This window comes from Crocuta crocuta, unplaced genomic scaffold (genome assembly GCF_008692635.1).
Source record: "Crocuta crocuta isolate KB4526 unplaced genomic scaffold, BGI_CrCroc_1.0 scaffold72, whole genome shotgun sequence".
Lineage (NCBI taxonomy): Eukaryota > Metazoa > Chordata > Mammalia > Carnivora > Hyaenidae > Crocuta > Crocuta crocuta.
The window spans coordinates 6,612,847-6,629,801 of record NW_027529427.1 but is presented as its reverse complement, the minus strand read 5'-3'; the positions used below and the strand labels follow the sequence as shown (position 1 = coordinate 6,629,801).

General features: G+C 40.2%; 1 protein-coding gene across 2 annotated transcripts in view; it reads right to left on the bottom strand.

The window, feature by feature from the left end:
- The window catches only part of CCDC77 (coiled-coil domain containing 77), a 33,577-nt gene extending 22,482 nt beyond the window's left edge, over positions 1–11,095 (bottom strand). Inside the window, exons 1-5 of one of the 2 annotated variants that reach the window (XM_077759210.1) lie at positions 11,018–11,095; positions 7,751–7,803; positions 5,412–5,521; positions 4,521–4,574; positions 2,205–2,448 (exon numbers count right to left, since the gene is read on the bottom strand). In XM_077759210.1, the coding sequence (XP_077615336.1) occupies positions 2,205–2,448; positions 4,521–4,558 (282 nt within the window). In that variant the 5' untranslated portion in view covers positions 4,559–4,574; positions 5,412–5,521; positions 7,751–7,803; positions 11,018–11,095. The remainder of the gene's footprint in view (positions 1–2,204; positions 2,449–4,520; positions 4,575–5,411; positions 5,522–7,750; positions 7,804–11,017) is intronic. The other variant, XM_077759209.1, reaches the window with a different exon arrangement.
- Between the last annotated feature and the right edge of the window lie 5,860 nt (positions 11,096–16,955).

Sequence of the window (16,955 nt, the reverse complement as noted above, 5' to 3'; positions counted from 1 at the left end):
GTGGATAGTGAGAGGCAGACTGGGCACGTATGGGGCCGGAGGCTGGATACTGGTAACAGGACAGTAATACAGCAAGAGTTGAACTAGTGTTGTAGCAAGAGTGATTAAGTTGTAAGGATGGATTAAGTGACATTTAGGAAGCAGAATCAATAGGACCTTGCAAATGACAGAAGTAGGGGCTGGGGAGAGCTGCAGGCAATGATACCATTTACTGGACACAGAATGAAGACAAGTGAAGAGAGCAGGGGAAGTGTTAGGGGCATATATGTGCATGTGGGGAGGGGAGCAAAGGGGAAAGGAGCCCAGATGTGGGCATGTTAGCATGGAGCTCAGGAGAAAAGGGAGTCCCCATCAGTTACTTGGTGTCATCATCACATACGTAAGCAGTAGAATGAATGAATGTGATGAGACCATATATGGTGGCATCTAGAACTCGGACATTGAAGACTAAATAAGGGAGCTGTGAATGGAGACTGAGAAGAACAGGGCAGAGAGATGAAGACAGAACCTAGGAAAGAAAAATGACAGAAATCAAGAAAGGACAAGTTTGCAGAAAGGAGAGGTCAACAGTGACAAATACTGCAAAAGCCACAAAGAGAAGAGATCATTTTGACAAGCAGGTTCTGGAGACCACAGGAGGTACAGTTTTCGTGGAGCAATGAGGACAGAGACCAAACTGCAGTCAAGAAGTCACTGAGTGGGTGATAAAGTCAAACTATTCTAGAAGTGTGGTTGAGAAAAGAGCCATCTACATAAGATGGCGGACAGAGGGGAAAGCACAACTATAGAAGGGAGTTTTCTTCTTTAAAGTTGGGAAAGACTTAAGTCTGTTTATATACTGAGGAGAAATGGCCAATGTCATGCAAGAAGTTAAAAACAGAACACTCAGAGAAAAGAGTGGATGAGGCAGCGCTTCTTAGGAGGAAGGAGGGTTGGGGGTCCGGGAGAGTGTTGGGGACCAGGGAGAGTGCCCGGAACAGGCAGAGACATCTTGTCTCTGCAGCGGTAAGAAAGAAGAGAGATGGACAGAGGTGTAAGTAACTGTGTGGATGGGCAGGAAGGGAGGGCATGAGCAATGGCTGGCATTACCTCTGTGAACTAGGAAGCAAGACTGCCTGAGAGAAGAGGATTAAGAAGGGGTGGCAGGCTGGAGGAGAGTGAAGGTACGGCCCAGATGAGCACAGGTGAGAAAATTGTCAGATAGTGACCAAGGATACGGATGGATGTGTTTACCGTGACTTTATTGTGTGATGATCTGTGACAGTTCTAGGACAATGTTTCTTAACGGGGGGCAATTTTGCCTATGACCCCCGAAGAAATTGCACAGTGTCTGCAGGCCTTTTGATGGGCACAACTGGGGACGCAGAGGATGGGGCAGAGGTGTGCTACTGGTGTGTAGCGAGTAGAGGCCAAGGATGCTCCTAAACATTCTACAATGCACAGAACAGTCTTCACAACAAAGAATTACCCAGCCCCAAATGTCAATAATGCCAAGGTTGCGAAATCCTGCTCTGGGAGAAGAGGAGGCGGAGTACCGGATAAAGTTATAGTTAGGGTTTGTGTCACGCAAGCAGAGCAGGAGAATAAGCAAGGGGTCATGTGCAGGCAGTACAATTACTGAAGTGAAGCACAAGTGCTTTTGGGTTAGAAGGGAAGGGCATGATGTCAGAAACTGACAGGCCACACTCAGAAAATTTGAAAAGTCGGAACACCCAGGGGGCTCAGTTGGTTAAGCATCTGACTCTTGATTTCAACTCCGGTCATGATCTCATGATTCATGAGCGAACCCCATGTAAGGCTTTGTGCTGACAGTGCAGAGACTGCTTGGGATTTTCTCTCTCTCTCTCTCTCTCTCACTCTCTCTTCCTGCCCTTTCCCCACTTGCTCTCTTTCCTTTTCAAAATAAATAAACTTAAAAAAAAAAAAAAAAGGAGTGAAGAGTGGCTCAGTCAGTTAAGCATCCAACTCTTGATTTCGGGTCAGGTTGTGATCTCACAAGTGAGATCAAGCTCCAAGTCAGCACGGAGCCTGCTTGGGATTCTCTCTCTCTCCCTCTGCCCCTCCCTGGCTCACAGGAGTGCATGTACTCTCTAAATAAATAAATAAATAGCTTTAAATAAAATATCTGATTATGATACAAGTTGGCACTTTTCTCAGTAATGAACAGACTCTTTCAGAGTCCTAAAAGGGTACGATGCATTTACCCGTCCTTCACAAGCTTCTTTGTAGAGTTTCAGTTTCTTCAACAGGTCTTCGTTTTCTGCCTCACACTCAGACATCTTCTTTTGGTAATATTCCAGAAGCTCCTGAGAAGGGCAGAGGACAGCCAGACGATCGTGTGTGGAAGGCAAGGGAGTTGACTCCACCGAATCCAAGAAAGACCTTCCCTTCCACTTGGTGGAACCACGGAAGCCATCAGCAACATCATGTTCGGAGTCAGTTATCAGCCTATGTGAAATTAGAAACGGCATATTCATTACATTGTGGGGGCGTTTATGAAATATTATAATTAAAAAAAATTTGTTTATTTTTGAGAGAAAGACAGAATATGAGCAGGGGAAGGGCAGAGTGAGAGGGAGACATAGAATGCAAAGCAGGCTCCAGGCTCTGAGCTGTCAGCACAGAGCCCAATGCGGGGCTTGAACCCATAAAACATGAGATCATGACCTGAGTTGAAGTCTGACACTTACCTGACTGAGCCACCCAATATAATTTCTTCCATAAAAAAGTTTATATTCTTTTTTTTNCCCAACTCCCCCCCACACCCATCAGTCCTCAGTTTGTTCTCAGCATTCAAGAGTCTCTCATGGTTTGCCAGGAGTTTATATTCTTAAACTGCTTCAAAGTTTGATGTTCCAGGTTAGTGGCAAATCTTATGAGTTGGTTTCCAAGTACTAAAGGCTTAAAGCTAGATTCAAAATATACATTGGAGAGTAAAAAGATCATCAAAAAAAAAAAAATTTGAACATTTCCCAAGTAAGACCAGGTAGTAACAGAAAATTTAATGCTCTTAAGACTCATAGCAAAGGAACACCCTGCACTGCCACTGGAGTCTACTTTAACATTACAGAGTAAATTGGCAGAATCTAGTAAAATTGCTGCTCCTCTTGTCCTAGAGAAACTCCTGCACATATATACAAGCTGACACATCAGAAAATGTTTATACTCACGTTATTTGTAATAAAAAAAATGGCAAACCTTCCTCCATTCAACAGGATAATGGATAAATTGTGGTATATTCATATAAATGGAACATTAGCAAAGTTATTAGAAACTGAATTAGAGATGCTCAAATATGAATGAATCATACAAACAGTATTAAATTGAAAAAATGTACATAGATGCATATATAGAAGGTATTACCAATTGTTTAAGATTAAAGTTTGCAAAATGAAACTGTTTTTAGGAACAGGTATGTAACTGGCAAAGTTATTAAGAAAGGAAATGATAAATATAAGATTTTGGATTAGAAAATACAGCCTAATTAGTGAGCACACAATCATATTAGCATCAGAGACATCTGAACTACACAGACCCAAGACGAGACCAGATTGAAGGCTAATCAAAGGCCAGACCAGAAGTTTTGTTCGTTTGCTTTTAGCAAGTAAGAGCCTTCAGCTAAAAGAATCAAAGTCGAAAAACAAATGGCATGGAAGCGGAGAAACCCTGTGAAAATTAATCCACTTTGGCTAAATCAAGAGACAGCAGTGTGGAGAAACTTCATACCAGAAGCCCAAAGTAGTACTTAACAAAGGTTGTGGTCAAGACCTTTAATAAATGAGCATGTACAGAAGAGATATTAAAATTTACTTTCAGCTAACAGGAAGAAAAAAAAACTTAGTATTTTCTCAGTCACTAGAAGCTCATGACAGAAATACTCTTTTACTTAATGTTTCATGTTTTCAAAGGAAGATTTCTTATAACAACTCTGGGAAATAGGTAGTAGATGAACTAAGAGGCACTTCTGAGATTTTGCAGTCAGGAGCTATGGCCACGAGGACAATGTGTCTGTCGTGTAGCAAGTTGATGGCAGACCCGGATTAAAAGTCCCTTGTTTGTATGCTGATTGCTCCCTCTGTAGTCCAGCATCCACAGGTACTGTATCAGGTTCACTCAAACTGCCTGCATTCTGGTATGACCATTTAATATGTCCTAGTTTTTAATGTTTATTTATTTATTTTGAGAGAGAGGGGGAGAGAAAGTGCAGGTAGGGAAAGGACAAAGAGAAGAGAGAATCCCAAGCAGGCTCTGCACTACCAGCACGGAGCCTGATGGCAGGGACTAAGATCATGCCCTGAACTAAAGAGTCAGACGCTTAACCAACTGAGTCAGGCACCCCTAATATGTCCTCGTTTTTAATCTGATAACACAGTAAGAATAGAGAAATGAGGTCTAATATAGCTCAAATTCAGAGTTTGGAAATACACTTCTAAAACCTTTCTAGTTCCCAAGCTAACTTGCCCTTAAGGCTACAGAACAACCTGATTCTTTAACAATCCAAAAAAGAGCAAATGGCTTACTTTCTGCAGACAGGAGTTCGGGTCGGGGTAAAGTTCATCCTGTCCTTTTCCCACCTGTCAAATACACAAAAATTCAGAGTGAGGGGTCAGGAACAGAAAAATATAGTATAGGATGGGATGCACAGACTCAATCCCTCTCCACCATCATCAGATGCACCTGCTGGTTAGAACATGCTGTCCTGAAATGTAGGATTCTTGAGGTGCCTGGCAGGCATTGGCCGGAAGAGCATACAATTCTTGATCTCAGGGTTCTGAGTTTGACCCCCACCTTGGCNATACACAAAAATTCAGAGTGAGGGGTCAGGAACAGAAAAATATAGTATAGGATGGGATGCACAGACTCAATCCCTCTCCACCATCATCAGATGCACCTGCTGGTTAGAACATGCTGTCCTGAAATGTAGGATTCTTGAGGTGCCTGGCAGGCATTGGCCGGAAGAGCATACAATTCTTGATCTCAGGGTTCTGACTTTGACCTCCACCTTGGCTGTGGAGATTACTTAAAAAAAATAAATAAATAAATAAATAAATAAAATACAGTACTCTTTAAAGTTGTTCCAAATCTTGAAAATCTATGACTTTGAATTTTCATAAGGCATTCGTCGTTCTCATTTTCAAATAAAATCAGAATGGACAAGAACGCACAAAAGAAAAGCTTCCTTTATATGAAGGTGTCTGCAACAATGCAAAGCAAATTTACAATCCTTTTGCTGAAATAGGAGGGAAGATGCAGAAAAGTTTCTAACAAGTAAGAGACAGTAAATGAGAATTAAGGTAGAGGACTGATTATGTTAAATTTAAAATAAACACAAAGCCACTGACACTTTGTCTTTATTTGGTGTTCTTTATCCATTGTTTTACCTTAGAGAAAGAAAAAACTACTTTACTTACAAAGGTCCATTTAAAATCTCCAGTCCAAATGCTAATACAGACCTTGGGTTCCTCTATCTGAACAATCTTATCACAGATATTTTCACAAACATAACCTCGCAGTCTTGTTCCTTGAAAGAGGGAAAAGTAGAGAAGGGGAGAAGGAGAAAAGGGGAGAGAAAAAGGGAAAGAGATGGAGAGGAGGAAGGGAAGGAGGGAAGGAGGGAGGGAAAGGGAGAATTGATTTTATTAGCTTTAGAGAAAACTGTCTTATCGAGCATGCTTTGTCAGCTCATTTTGGTTTTGAGCAAGATGATGTAATATTCTGTTCTTGTGTTTTGGGGTGGGTGGCGGAGGGACAGGGAGGAAGAGAATCTTAAGCCCAATGTGGGGCTCCATCCTATGACCCTGAGATCATGACTTGAGGCAAAATCAAGAGTCGGATGCTCAATCAACTGAGCCACCCAGGTGCCCCTGATCCTGTGCTCTTTGTGTTGGCATACACCTGCTTGCAAACTTCAGTTCTTTGGAGAATTTTGTCAAAAACTGTAAAAAGAGATAACCACTCTTGTTCATTCTGTATGCCATTTTCTCACTCGAAACCCCAGAGTGCCTCTGCTCCTCCTCCTTGAAAACTTTCTTCATTTGGCTTCTAGGACACCGTATGTTCCTTGTTTTCTTTCTTCCTCACCAGTCATTAATTTTCAGTCATCGCTAGTTCTTTCTCATCAAGTGTCATCCGCATCAAGTGTCAGTTTTAAAATACCATGTACAAATTAATGGTTTTTAAATTTCTCCCTCCAGTGCTGGCTCTGCCCTTGACTCCACTTACGCCTGTCTGATTGCCTATTTCCGGTCTCCATTTGGATGTCTTACAGGTCTCTCAAGCTTAACATGTCCAAAACCAATCTCCTGTTAAATACCTACCACCAAAGCCTGTTCTTCTCTCAGAATTCTATCTTCCCGTAATTACTCCATGTTGCCAGTTGCTTATGACAAAAAACTTGATTGGAGGCACTTTACTCCTGTCTTACACGCTACACTCAATCCCCATGAGCAAATCCTACTGGCTTTACCATCAAAATATCTAGAACCTGACAATCACTCGTGCCAAACTGCCCTGGTCCAATGCACTCTAACCTCTTGCTTGGATGACTCCAACAGCCTCTTCGACTGGTCTCTGCTTCCACTCTACAGTCCAGCCCCCGTGGTCTATTCTCAACATAGCAGTTAGAGCGATCATTTAAACTGTGAGTCAAACCACAAAACTCCTCTTCTCAAAAGCCTCCAAGACATTTTGTTTTAGTCAGAGAACCAAGGTCTTTAAAATGGTTTAAAAGGTCCTACATGATCTGGTTGCCCCGATACTTCTGTGACCCCACCTACTACTCTCCCCCGGCTCACTGCTCCAACACTGGGCTCTGCTGTTCTTCAATTGTGCCAAACTTCTACCTCAGCCTTCACATTTCTACTGTATTTACGATGTTCTTCTCCCAATTTTCTATATGCCTTGCTCCCACTCCTTGAGGGTCCTGATGTTGCCTTCTTGGTAGTCTCCCCTGATCACTCTGGCATTCTCTTACCCACCTTCTCTGCTTGACTTCATCACCATCTGACATATTTTACGTATTTACTTGACTCCCCACACTGGAACGTGGAAACTCACTAAAGGCAGGCATTTCCTATCTGTTGTTTTCACTGCTATATCCCCAGTCACTAAAACAGTGCCCAAGTCAGCAGATGCTCAATAAATTTTTCTAAAAATCCTCAATATGAATTTGAAAGACTGTTCAACATCTTTTTCTTCTACTGGTCAGTCTGCCCAGTTTAGCTAAAATATTGGTTTCTGTCTCTTTTGTTCCATTAGCTTCTTCTACCAACCAACCCTTCAAATATACTATCTCTTTTTCTTACTCTCTCCATTAAAAATTTCTTTTTTTAAATTTTTTTGAGAGAGACAGCGTGAGTAGGGGAGGAGCAGAGAAAGAGAATCCCAAGCAGGTTCCAAGGTGGGGCTCGAACCCAGAAACTGTGAGATCATGACCTGAGCCAAAACCAAGAGTCTGATGCTTAATTGACTGAGCCACCCAGGCGTCCCCTCTCTTTTAAATTTTTTTTTTTTTAAGGTTTTATTTATTTCTAGGAGAGAGAGAGAGACAGCGTGAACAGGGGAGGGTCATAGAGAGAGGGAGTCACAGACTGAAACAGGCTCCAGGCTCTGAGCTGGCAGTCAGCACAGAGCCTGACGCGGGGCTCGAACCCACGAACCGCGAGATCATGACCTAAGCGAAAGTCGGACGCTTAACCGACTAAGCCACCCAGGCGCCCCCCCCTCACTCTCTTTTAAAATGACTACTCACCTCCTTCCACAAAACTTCTCCAAGTTGGGCCAATTTGTCTCGTAAAAAATAACCTAGAAAATAGAAATGGTAATTGGGTTGGTATAGTAGGATTAATGGGCGACACTTTTGTTAAAACAGCTTTATTGAGATATAATAATTCATATTTTATACAACTCATTCATTTAAAGTGTATAATTCAATGGGTTCAGTATATTCAGATATATGCAACCATCACAATTACAGAACATTTCATCACTTGAAGAAGTCCTCTACCCTATGACCATCACCCCTGTGCTCCTCCTCCCCTTAAGCTCTAAGCAACCACTAATCTACTTTGTGTTTCTATAGATCTCCCTCTTTTGGACTTCCATATGAATGAGATCATATACTATGTGGCCCTTTGTAGTTGGCTAGTACATTTCTCTCTTATTTAGCATAGTTTTCAAGGTTCAACCGTGTTTTAGCATGTATTAGTACTTCATTCTTTCATGTAGTCAAGTAACATCCCATTTTATGAATCCAGGTGATATCTTAAAGATGAATGCCACTGTTCTAAAACTATTTAAGAGTAGCTTGTAACTTTTTAAAAAATAATCTTGAGTCATTTTGTTTGTTTTTTAAAGTAATCACTATGCCCAATATGGGGCTCAAACTTATGACCCCAAGATCAAGAGCTTCATGCTCTACCAAATGAGCCAGCCAGGGCCCCCCAGAGTAACTGGGAACTTTAAAGGAGTCCTCCCACAACCTGTTACCTCACTTCTCCCTCCTAGTTACTGTCTTCACTCCTGTTCCATGTGACTACTGCACGTCTCTAAAATGTTATCTATATTCACTTCTCATTTAGTTTTATTCTCACAATGTGACATCTATTACAACATCTGAACTGGTTACTCTTCTTGGTCAGCAGCAGACATCCAAATAAATACATTTAACTGCTTTCTTGGTTTTCCTCCTCCATCCAAGAAGTCACTCCTTGATTTGTATGCTCAGGCCATGCTTAATTTGACAGTGTTGACCACCTTTTCAAAAAACACTGGGAGTTGAGAGCTAGGATTCTGAAGTTTAACAGACTTGGGTTTAAGTGTAGGCTCTGTCCTTTATTAGCTGTGTGACAAGACATGTTATTTAACCTCACTACACTTCAGTTACTTATTAAAGAGGGGGAAATTAGGGGTGCCTTGGTGGCCTGGTCAGTCGAGCATCCAACTTCAGCTCAGGTCATCATCTCACAGTTGGTAAGTTCAAGCCCCACATCAGGTTCTGAGCTGACAGTGCGCAGCCTGCCTGGGATTCTCTCCCTCCCTCTCTCTGCCCCTGCCCCACTTGTTCTTTCTCTTTCAAAATAAAATAAACTTTAAAAAAAAAAAAAAAGAGGGAGAATAGGGGAGGCTGGGTGGCTCAGTTGGTTTAGGGTCCAACTTCAGCTCAGGACATGATCTCGCGGTTCTTGAGTTTGAGCCCTGCATCAAGCTCACTACTGTCAGCACAGAGCCTGCTTCAGATACTCTGTCCCCGTCTCTCTCCGCTCCTCCCTCTGTCTCAAACAATAATAAACATTAAAAAAGAGATGGGGGAGAACAGCATATATCCTAGGTTAGTGTGAGAATTAAATGAAATAATGAATAAAAGGGATGAGCACGGTGTTTGACACGTAAGTGCTCAGTAAATAGTGATTTTTTTTTTTTTACTGAAAAACTTTTCTTGGTTCAAAAGGTTCTGTCCTCAACTTTCCTTACTATTTCCTCTATCCATTTCTGTGGGAACATCATTATCCCCACTGCTTTATTATTACCTCTCTTATTTAAAACACCAACTGGCACAGAGTAGCTAACAGTTACTTATTGAATGAACAAATGACATCTTTCAATATCCTGGTTTGAATTTCCAATCATGTAATGGACATTTTCACCTATATGTAGCACTGGAGCTTGAAATGTCTAATTAAAAAAAAAAAATCACTCAAGTCACATATTTTTTAGTACCTCAAAGCGAATTCAGCATCTGATAAGCAACCTGGACTTTAAAGTTTACATTCATTATTTCATTACTCCTTCTCTTGACCTTCATCCAACCATATGAAAATCCCATATATTCTATCTGAGCAATGACCATGTTAATTCAGAATCTCCCTATCTTCTTACCCACTCAACTACAATGACTTAACTGTTCTACCCACNTTTTTTTTTTTTTTTTTTTTTAGTTTATTTATTTTGAGAAAGAGAGAGCCGGGGAGGGGCAAAAAGGAAGGGGATGAGAGACAGCATCCCAGGCAGGCACCATGCTGTCAGTGCAGAGCCCAGCATGGGGCTGATCTCACAAGTGTTAGACCATGACTTGTGAAATCATTACATGAGCAGAAATCAAGAGCTGGATGCTTACCTGACTGAGCTAACCAGGCACTCCTTTGCACCATATTCCTAAAAGTCATAACATTCATCAGTGGCTCCTCATAGACTAACGCATGAAATTAAACTTGGCCTAGATGTCATGGCATTCTATCTAAGGTCCAAACTCACCTCTCCTGTCTAATTTCCCTCTATTCCCCTAAAATACGCCAGGGTGCAGATAACTTTCTTGCCTCCACGTCTTTGTTGGTGAGCTTCCCTCCACTCCCTCCCTCCCTCCTCTCACTTAATGAAATCCAGTTAATACCTGAAAACTTACTACCTCCATCTCTTTCCAGAGTCCCTCCATCCAAATTAATCTATCAAAATANTAAAAAAAAACAAATTAATCTATCAAAATGATCTAACTGCAAAAGAACAACATCTGTAATTCTCTAAAAGTTAACATAATAGAGTTCTTTGTTGCTATAATTTATCTCATGACAAGGTATGTTCCTTGCAGATAGAAAATGGACATTACTCATCATCGTATCTCTCATAAGAACAATGCCTTTGTTTATAAATAAATTAATGGGTTTCAGTTAGCTTCTATTCCTCTATTTCTGTGACATCCTCATTTAGGTGTGTGTGTTTTTTAAATACAGCCTGTCTACTAAAAATTAAATCTTGATTAATACTGATGAGGAAATTGAGGCTTAGACTATCGTGAAATGAGGGAATAGCGGAACGCAGTTCCAGGACATCCAAATCCTACACTCCTTTTTACATTTCAGCCCGCTGTTGATTCCCTCATTGCTATGGCTCCCCAATCCTCCAGCACCCCCAAAATCTTTCACTTTGCACATCCTAACTTCCTTCTTCCGGTACCTGCACTTACTTCTCNCCAAGGTTCCACTCCCCCCACCCCTGCCTCCTAAACCCAAAACTCTGTACTCACGGCACGCTAAGATTCCGAGTCAGAAACCCCCAACCGAAAAACAAAACTTAAATCCGGTAGCTTTGCGGCGCCACTGAGCGTGCACGAAATCGGTCCAATAGCCCACAAGTTTACACGGCCCTTTGGATTGTGCACCAATAGGAGGCTATTCACACAGAGGCACGCCCCATTCCCGCCCTCCCTCGCTTCGCATCTAATGGCGCAGAGGTAGCCGGGATATGTAGTTTTCCTTCAGCACGCAGCTCCCCTTGTGGAGGATGTTAACGGATCGCAACCCAGTTCGTCCCGGTACTGGCAGTGTAATGTTTGGGTCAGAACGCGCTAATTCTGGGAACCCCCAGTTTAAACTTGTTAAACTACTTTGTTTTCATAAAATATCGTACAGAAACGAGGTGCATAATCATGCAATGGATCACAGGATTATTATGTGTTACAATTTACAAGTTTATATCAAGGTGAAGATTCTAAGATGATCATTTCTCCTTCAATGACCTGGTGACCTAGAGTCAAAATAGGACCTGTGGTTCAGTTTTTACGTCAGAGAATTATGTATATAAGNAAGTTTATATCAAGGTGAAGATTCTAAGATGATCATTTCTCCTTCAATGACCTGGTGACCTAGAGTCAAAATAGGACCTGTGGTTCAGTTTTTACGGTCAGAGAATTATGTATACAAATGCTACTATTTTGTCAGACAGCAGACACTACTTCCTTTTCTGAAAGATGTGAGAAACTGGTTTTAATAATATAAGCTAGTTCAAAACTCAGTTGTAGTCTCCTCTTTCCAGAAGAGCAAGGGATAAGAGTAGGGGAAAGGCACTTCAGTCTCAGAGCTGTCACTACTGCTATGCAAATGCTGGGACTAAATTAAAAAAAAAGAAAGAAAGAAAGAAAGAAAAGAAAAAGCTGGGACTCTCCACTGATGTAAGACCTAAGGATGTCCAGAAGAAATTTGATATCTTCTAAATTTACTTTTTCTGTCAGTTACATCAAAATCAGTATTTTGGTCTCTCTTTTGGTCCTTACATTTTTATTATTTATTTAATTTTAAAGTTTATTTATTTATTTTGAGAGAGAGAGAGAGAGAGAGAGCAAGAATCCCAAGCAGGCTCTGCACGGTCAGCACAGAACCCAATGTGGGGTTCCCATGTACCATTAAAAGTCAGGTGCTCAATTGACTGAGCCACCCAGGCGCCCCCCCCTTACATTTTTTTTTTTAAAGAAAATCATGGTGATCTTATCTTCATACTGGTTCTTAAACATATATCTTCCCATTAATTGCTACTCTATGTCTCATTACCTTTCACTTGGACTACTACAATAGGTTTCTAACTGGTGTTTTTTCCTTCTCTTATCCATTCTTTAAAAGGTGATTATTTTTTTAAAGCACATTTCTGAACATGTCACATTCCTGTTCATAAACTTTTGGTGACTCCCCAAAGAGTAGAGAATAAGTCTGGGCTGATATGGCATTCAAATACTGATATAATCTGATCCTACTTATCTCTATTATTTAACAAATAACTGGTTATTTTCTGAATGTAGCATGGATTTTCCAACTTTGGCTTATATCCTTCCTTTTGTCCGGATTGATCCTTTCCATGAATCTTAACCCATAAAATTCTTACCAAGGCCAACACAAATACCATCTCCTTTATTTTATTTTATTTTATTTTATTTTATTTTATTTTATTTATCTCCTTATTTTATAAGAAGTAATCCATTGTGCTTTGATATTAATTTAGCAATTTGTCATTATATTTTTATAGTATAGCTTCTGTTCAAATGTCATCAATCTTGAGCCCTTCTCTGACTATGCTATATCCCCTTACCACCCTTCCATTCCTTGCCTTCTCTACTTTTTAAAAAGATCTTATGAGCACCTAAAATAATACATATTTGCTTGTGCTCATTATTTTGTCTCCCCTCATCACAGAACGTAAGCTCTATGTCTTTTTATTGTTTTCATGTCATATATACAGAATAAATCTAGAAGAGTACCTGGCACATAGCAAATGCTCAAAAGTTGTTGCCAAATGAATGAATGCATATGTAACATTTTTCCCCACAGGTGTGTTGCCTCTCTTTATTAGGTCACTCTTCTTCCATTCTATGTCAAGGTTAAAGTGTCATCATTCATTCAAATGCCAAAGGGTTATTCTCAACCCTCCCTCTCTCACAACCACCCAATATCAGATTGATTTTTTAGAAAACACTCTGGTGGCAGAGGATCAATTAAGAACAATGCATGACGATCTGGGAGGCTGCAATGATAATTCACATGAAGTAAAATGCCTAACTAAACAAAGGAAATATAAGGAGGAAAATGGGAGATATTTAAAAGTTCCAATTGACTGAGCGCCTGGGTGGCTCAGTCGATTAAGCTTCCGACTTTAGCTCAGGTCATGAACTCGTGGTTCATGGACTTGTGGTTCACGGGTTCAAGCCGTGCATCAGGCTCTGTGCTAACAGTTCACAGTATGGAGTCTGATTCGGATACTCTGTCTCCCTCTCTCTCTGTTCCTCTCCCACTCGCACTCTGTCTCTATCTCAAAAATAAATAGATTAAAAAAAAACTTCCAATTGACTGGATCCAGGACAGGGAGATTAGCTGTAGTATGTGACATTAATCAGATTGGGAAATACAAGGGACCCTGGCTGGCTCAGTCGGTGGACCGTGTAGCTTTTGATCTCAGAGTTGTGAGATTGAGCCCCATGGTGGGTGTAGAGATTACTTAAAAATAAAATCTTATTTTTAAAAAACGANCCCCTGCTCACGCTGTCTCTCTCTCTCCTAGAAATAATTAAAAATAAAAATAAAATAAAAAAATAAAAAACGAATGGGAAATACAAGAGGAAGAGTGGATATGAGTATATATGGAGGCTGTGAGAAAGGCAACCTGGGAAACTCTTACTTGGTATATTCTCCTGCCCTGGGGCTTTACTTTCCTACTCAGTTTAGTTCTGTGATGCATAACACTGTTATTGCCAGTAGTCTCATCTCTTTTTCTCTTTCTGTTGTAATAGTGCTAATAATCCCTACACTTTCATTTATTTACTTATTTATTTAGGTTAATGTGGAGCTTAAACTCACTGACCCTGAGATCAAGACCTGAGCCAAGATGAAGAGTCAGATGTTCAACCCACCACTAAGGTGCCACCCAGGTGCCCTGATCCCTGCACTTTAGATTATGCTTACCATTTGCCTTCCATGTGTGCTGCTGGAGAACAGTCTCACATTCATGGGAAATGATATTACCATAAATGTATGGTCTCTAACCTTAGTTAAGCCCTCAGCAGTGAAGAACAACACTTCTCAAGAAACATTTGCTCTTTCTCCTCATTACCACAGTAGTCATTTTGGGTATTCACAATTTGCTTTAAACCCTTAAGGGAGCCCTCCCAGTACCTTTGTCTTTATTTCTCAAAGTAGCCAAGTGCCTTACCTTTGTCTTTATTTCTCAAAGTAGCCAAGTGCCTTAACTTTTTGCCTTCTCACCCACTTATTTATATTAATTACTTGTATTTACCTCCTTCCCCCTGCTACAGAGGAAGGGGTGTCCCTGCTTTTATCATGCTCTAGTTTCTTTCACCTCTTGAGGGACTTTGATTTTTTTCTTACTGTCTTCAACCTCCAATTCTCCATTGGTTCTTCCTTCTCAACACTGAGGCCCACTCATCTATGCCAGCTTGTGGAGACTTTTTTTTGGCTCTCCTTCGGTGACTTCCATGTTCCCGTACCCAACCTTTCATCCACAGCCAAGGACCTTGAGTCCATGTTTGACTCCTTTTCTTCATCTCCCATTCACTTTCTAAGTCACTATAAATTGGATTTTGACTCCATAATTTTATTGAAATTACTCTATGATCTACTAATTGCTAAACTGAATGGTCACATCTTGTCTCCTCTCTTTCTGGCATTTTATACTGTTGCAAATTTTCACCTTTTCTCCAAGTTGTACTTAACTGACAACTTTCAAAACCCTCTCAAATCACTCTCACCATTCATTTTTAGCATCACGTGCTGGTTTTTCTTTTTATGGTGAAAGACTATTGTCTTCCTGGAAAAATTAACTTTTAATTAGCTCAGCACAGATAACTGATGAATAAACTTCTGGTTTCTCTTATTTGTGTAGGAACCATAGGCTTCATAACAACAATACATATCAAAGAATATGAGAGTAAACATAAATATAAATAAGAATATTTATATTCTTAAATATAAGAATAAATATAACTGAAGGAGCATGTATTTGGTGTGCTTCCCATCCTCACTTAGTGCTAAATTTAAGAAATAATAGCTCTTGCCCTCTGAGAGATCACAGAAAAATAGAGAATGCACATACAAGCACCCTAAAGGAAATAGAAGTACTTAAAAAGTATGTACCTGTCCAGGGAGCCTACACCGGGAAAACAAATAAATAACTAGTACCCATGTTCTAATTTTGAAAACTCACAGAACAGAGAGAAGGTAGAAGACTGGCATTTATCATTTCCTTTCCAGTTTATTATTTGTATTTTTATTGTCATGTGTGGACTGGTACGTAACAGTGAACAAGGTCTGTGTTACCTGTCCTCTAAGAATGCATCTGCAGTATAGAAAATTATTGATAAAGTCTTTGACATAAATTTGAGTGAATCAAAATCAAAAATGAGAAAATACCTCATCTAGTTTTTTTTAATATGGCATTTGACTGTGTACTTGAATTCACCCAGTTTATTAAAGTAGAAGCTCTTGGTACACTACAAACTATGCAAATATTTTGGTAAACACAGATTCAGAGATTCAAATGACACATCCTGCCTCGCTAAATTATTTTTTTTAATGTTTATTTCTGAGAGACAGACAGAGCGTGAGTGGGGGAGGGACAGAGAGAGAGAGAGAGAGAGAGAGAAAGAGACAGAATCTGAAGCAGGCTCTTCAGGCTCTGAGGTGTCAGCACAGAGCTCGACGCAGGGCTTGAACTCACAGACCATGAGCCAAAGTCAGGTGCTCAACTGACTGAGCTACTCGGGCACCCCTGGCTAAATTATTTTTTATGGCACATTTTAAAGTTCCACTAATAGGGTGCCTGGGTGACTCAGTCACTTGAACATCCAACTTCGGCTCAGGTCATGATCTCCCAACTGATGAGTTCGAGGACCTGCATCGGGCTCTGTGCCTGGAGCCTGCTTCATATTCTGTGTCTCCCTCCCTCTCTCTATCCCTCCCCAACTCTCACTCAGTCTCTCTCAAGAATAAACAAACATTAAAAAAATTTCCACTAGTTTTTCTAGGGAATAAATGTAATTTTTCATTTATTGTCACTTGAAAAAGAGAATATCAAGTTAAATTCCAAAATTAAATCAGAATCCAGCAAAGATAGCAAAAGACCTTACAAACTAAAACATACATTGTATTATTTTATTAAAATTTTAAAGTAAACTCTACCCCCAACATTGGGTTCAAACTCACAACTCTGAGATCAAGAGTTGTGTGCTCTACAGACTAACCCAGTCAGGTGCCCCAAACAAGATGTTCTTTGAAGGATATTCATGGTTTTACTGCTGAACAGAACAATTTACAATACACCTAAATTTATTGATAGTCCTGTGCCTTGCCTTACAACAATCCTTTATCTGCTGAGTACAGAAAAATAGATGATTAAAAATCCATTAAAGGTCATATAAATAGAAGTCATATTCAAATAAATAATACTAATATATTGGGCAAACAAGCTGTGGGTACTTGGAGGGAAGGTAGACATAGACTATGAATGTTCAAATAATCTGATTGGCAAGTAGTTGTTGACATTTTAATGAAGGGAGGAAATAGAGAGTGATAATTTACAAGTAGTTTCCATAGGCCTCAATTTTAGGTGCAAATATTTTCACTCTCTTGAAGAAGAGATAAAATAAAAATTATCAATTACATATGAAGAATATGTCAAAGTTTAAA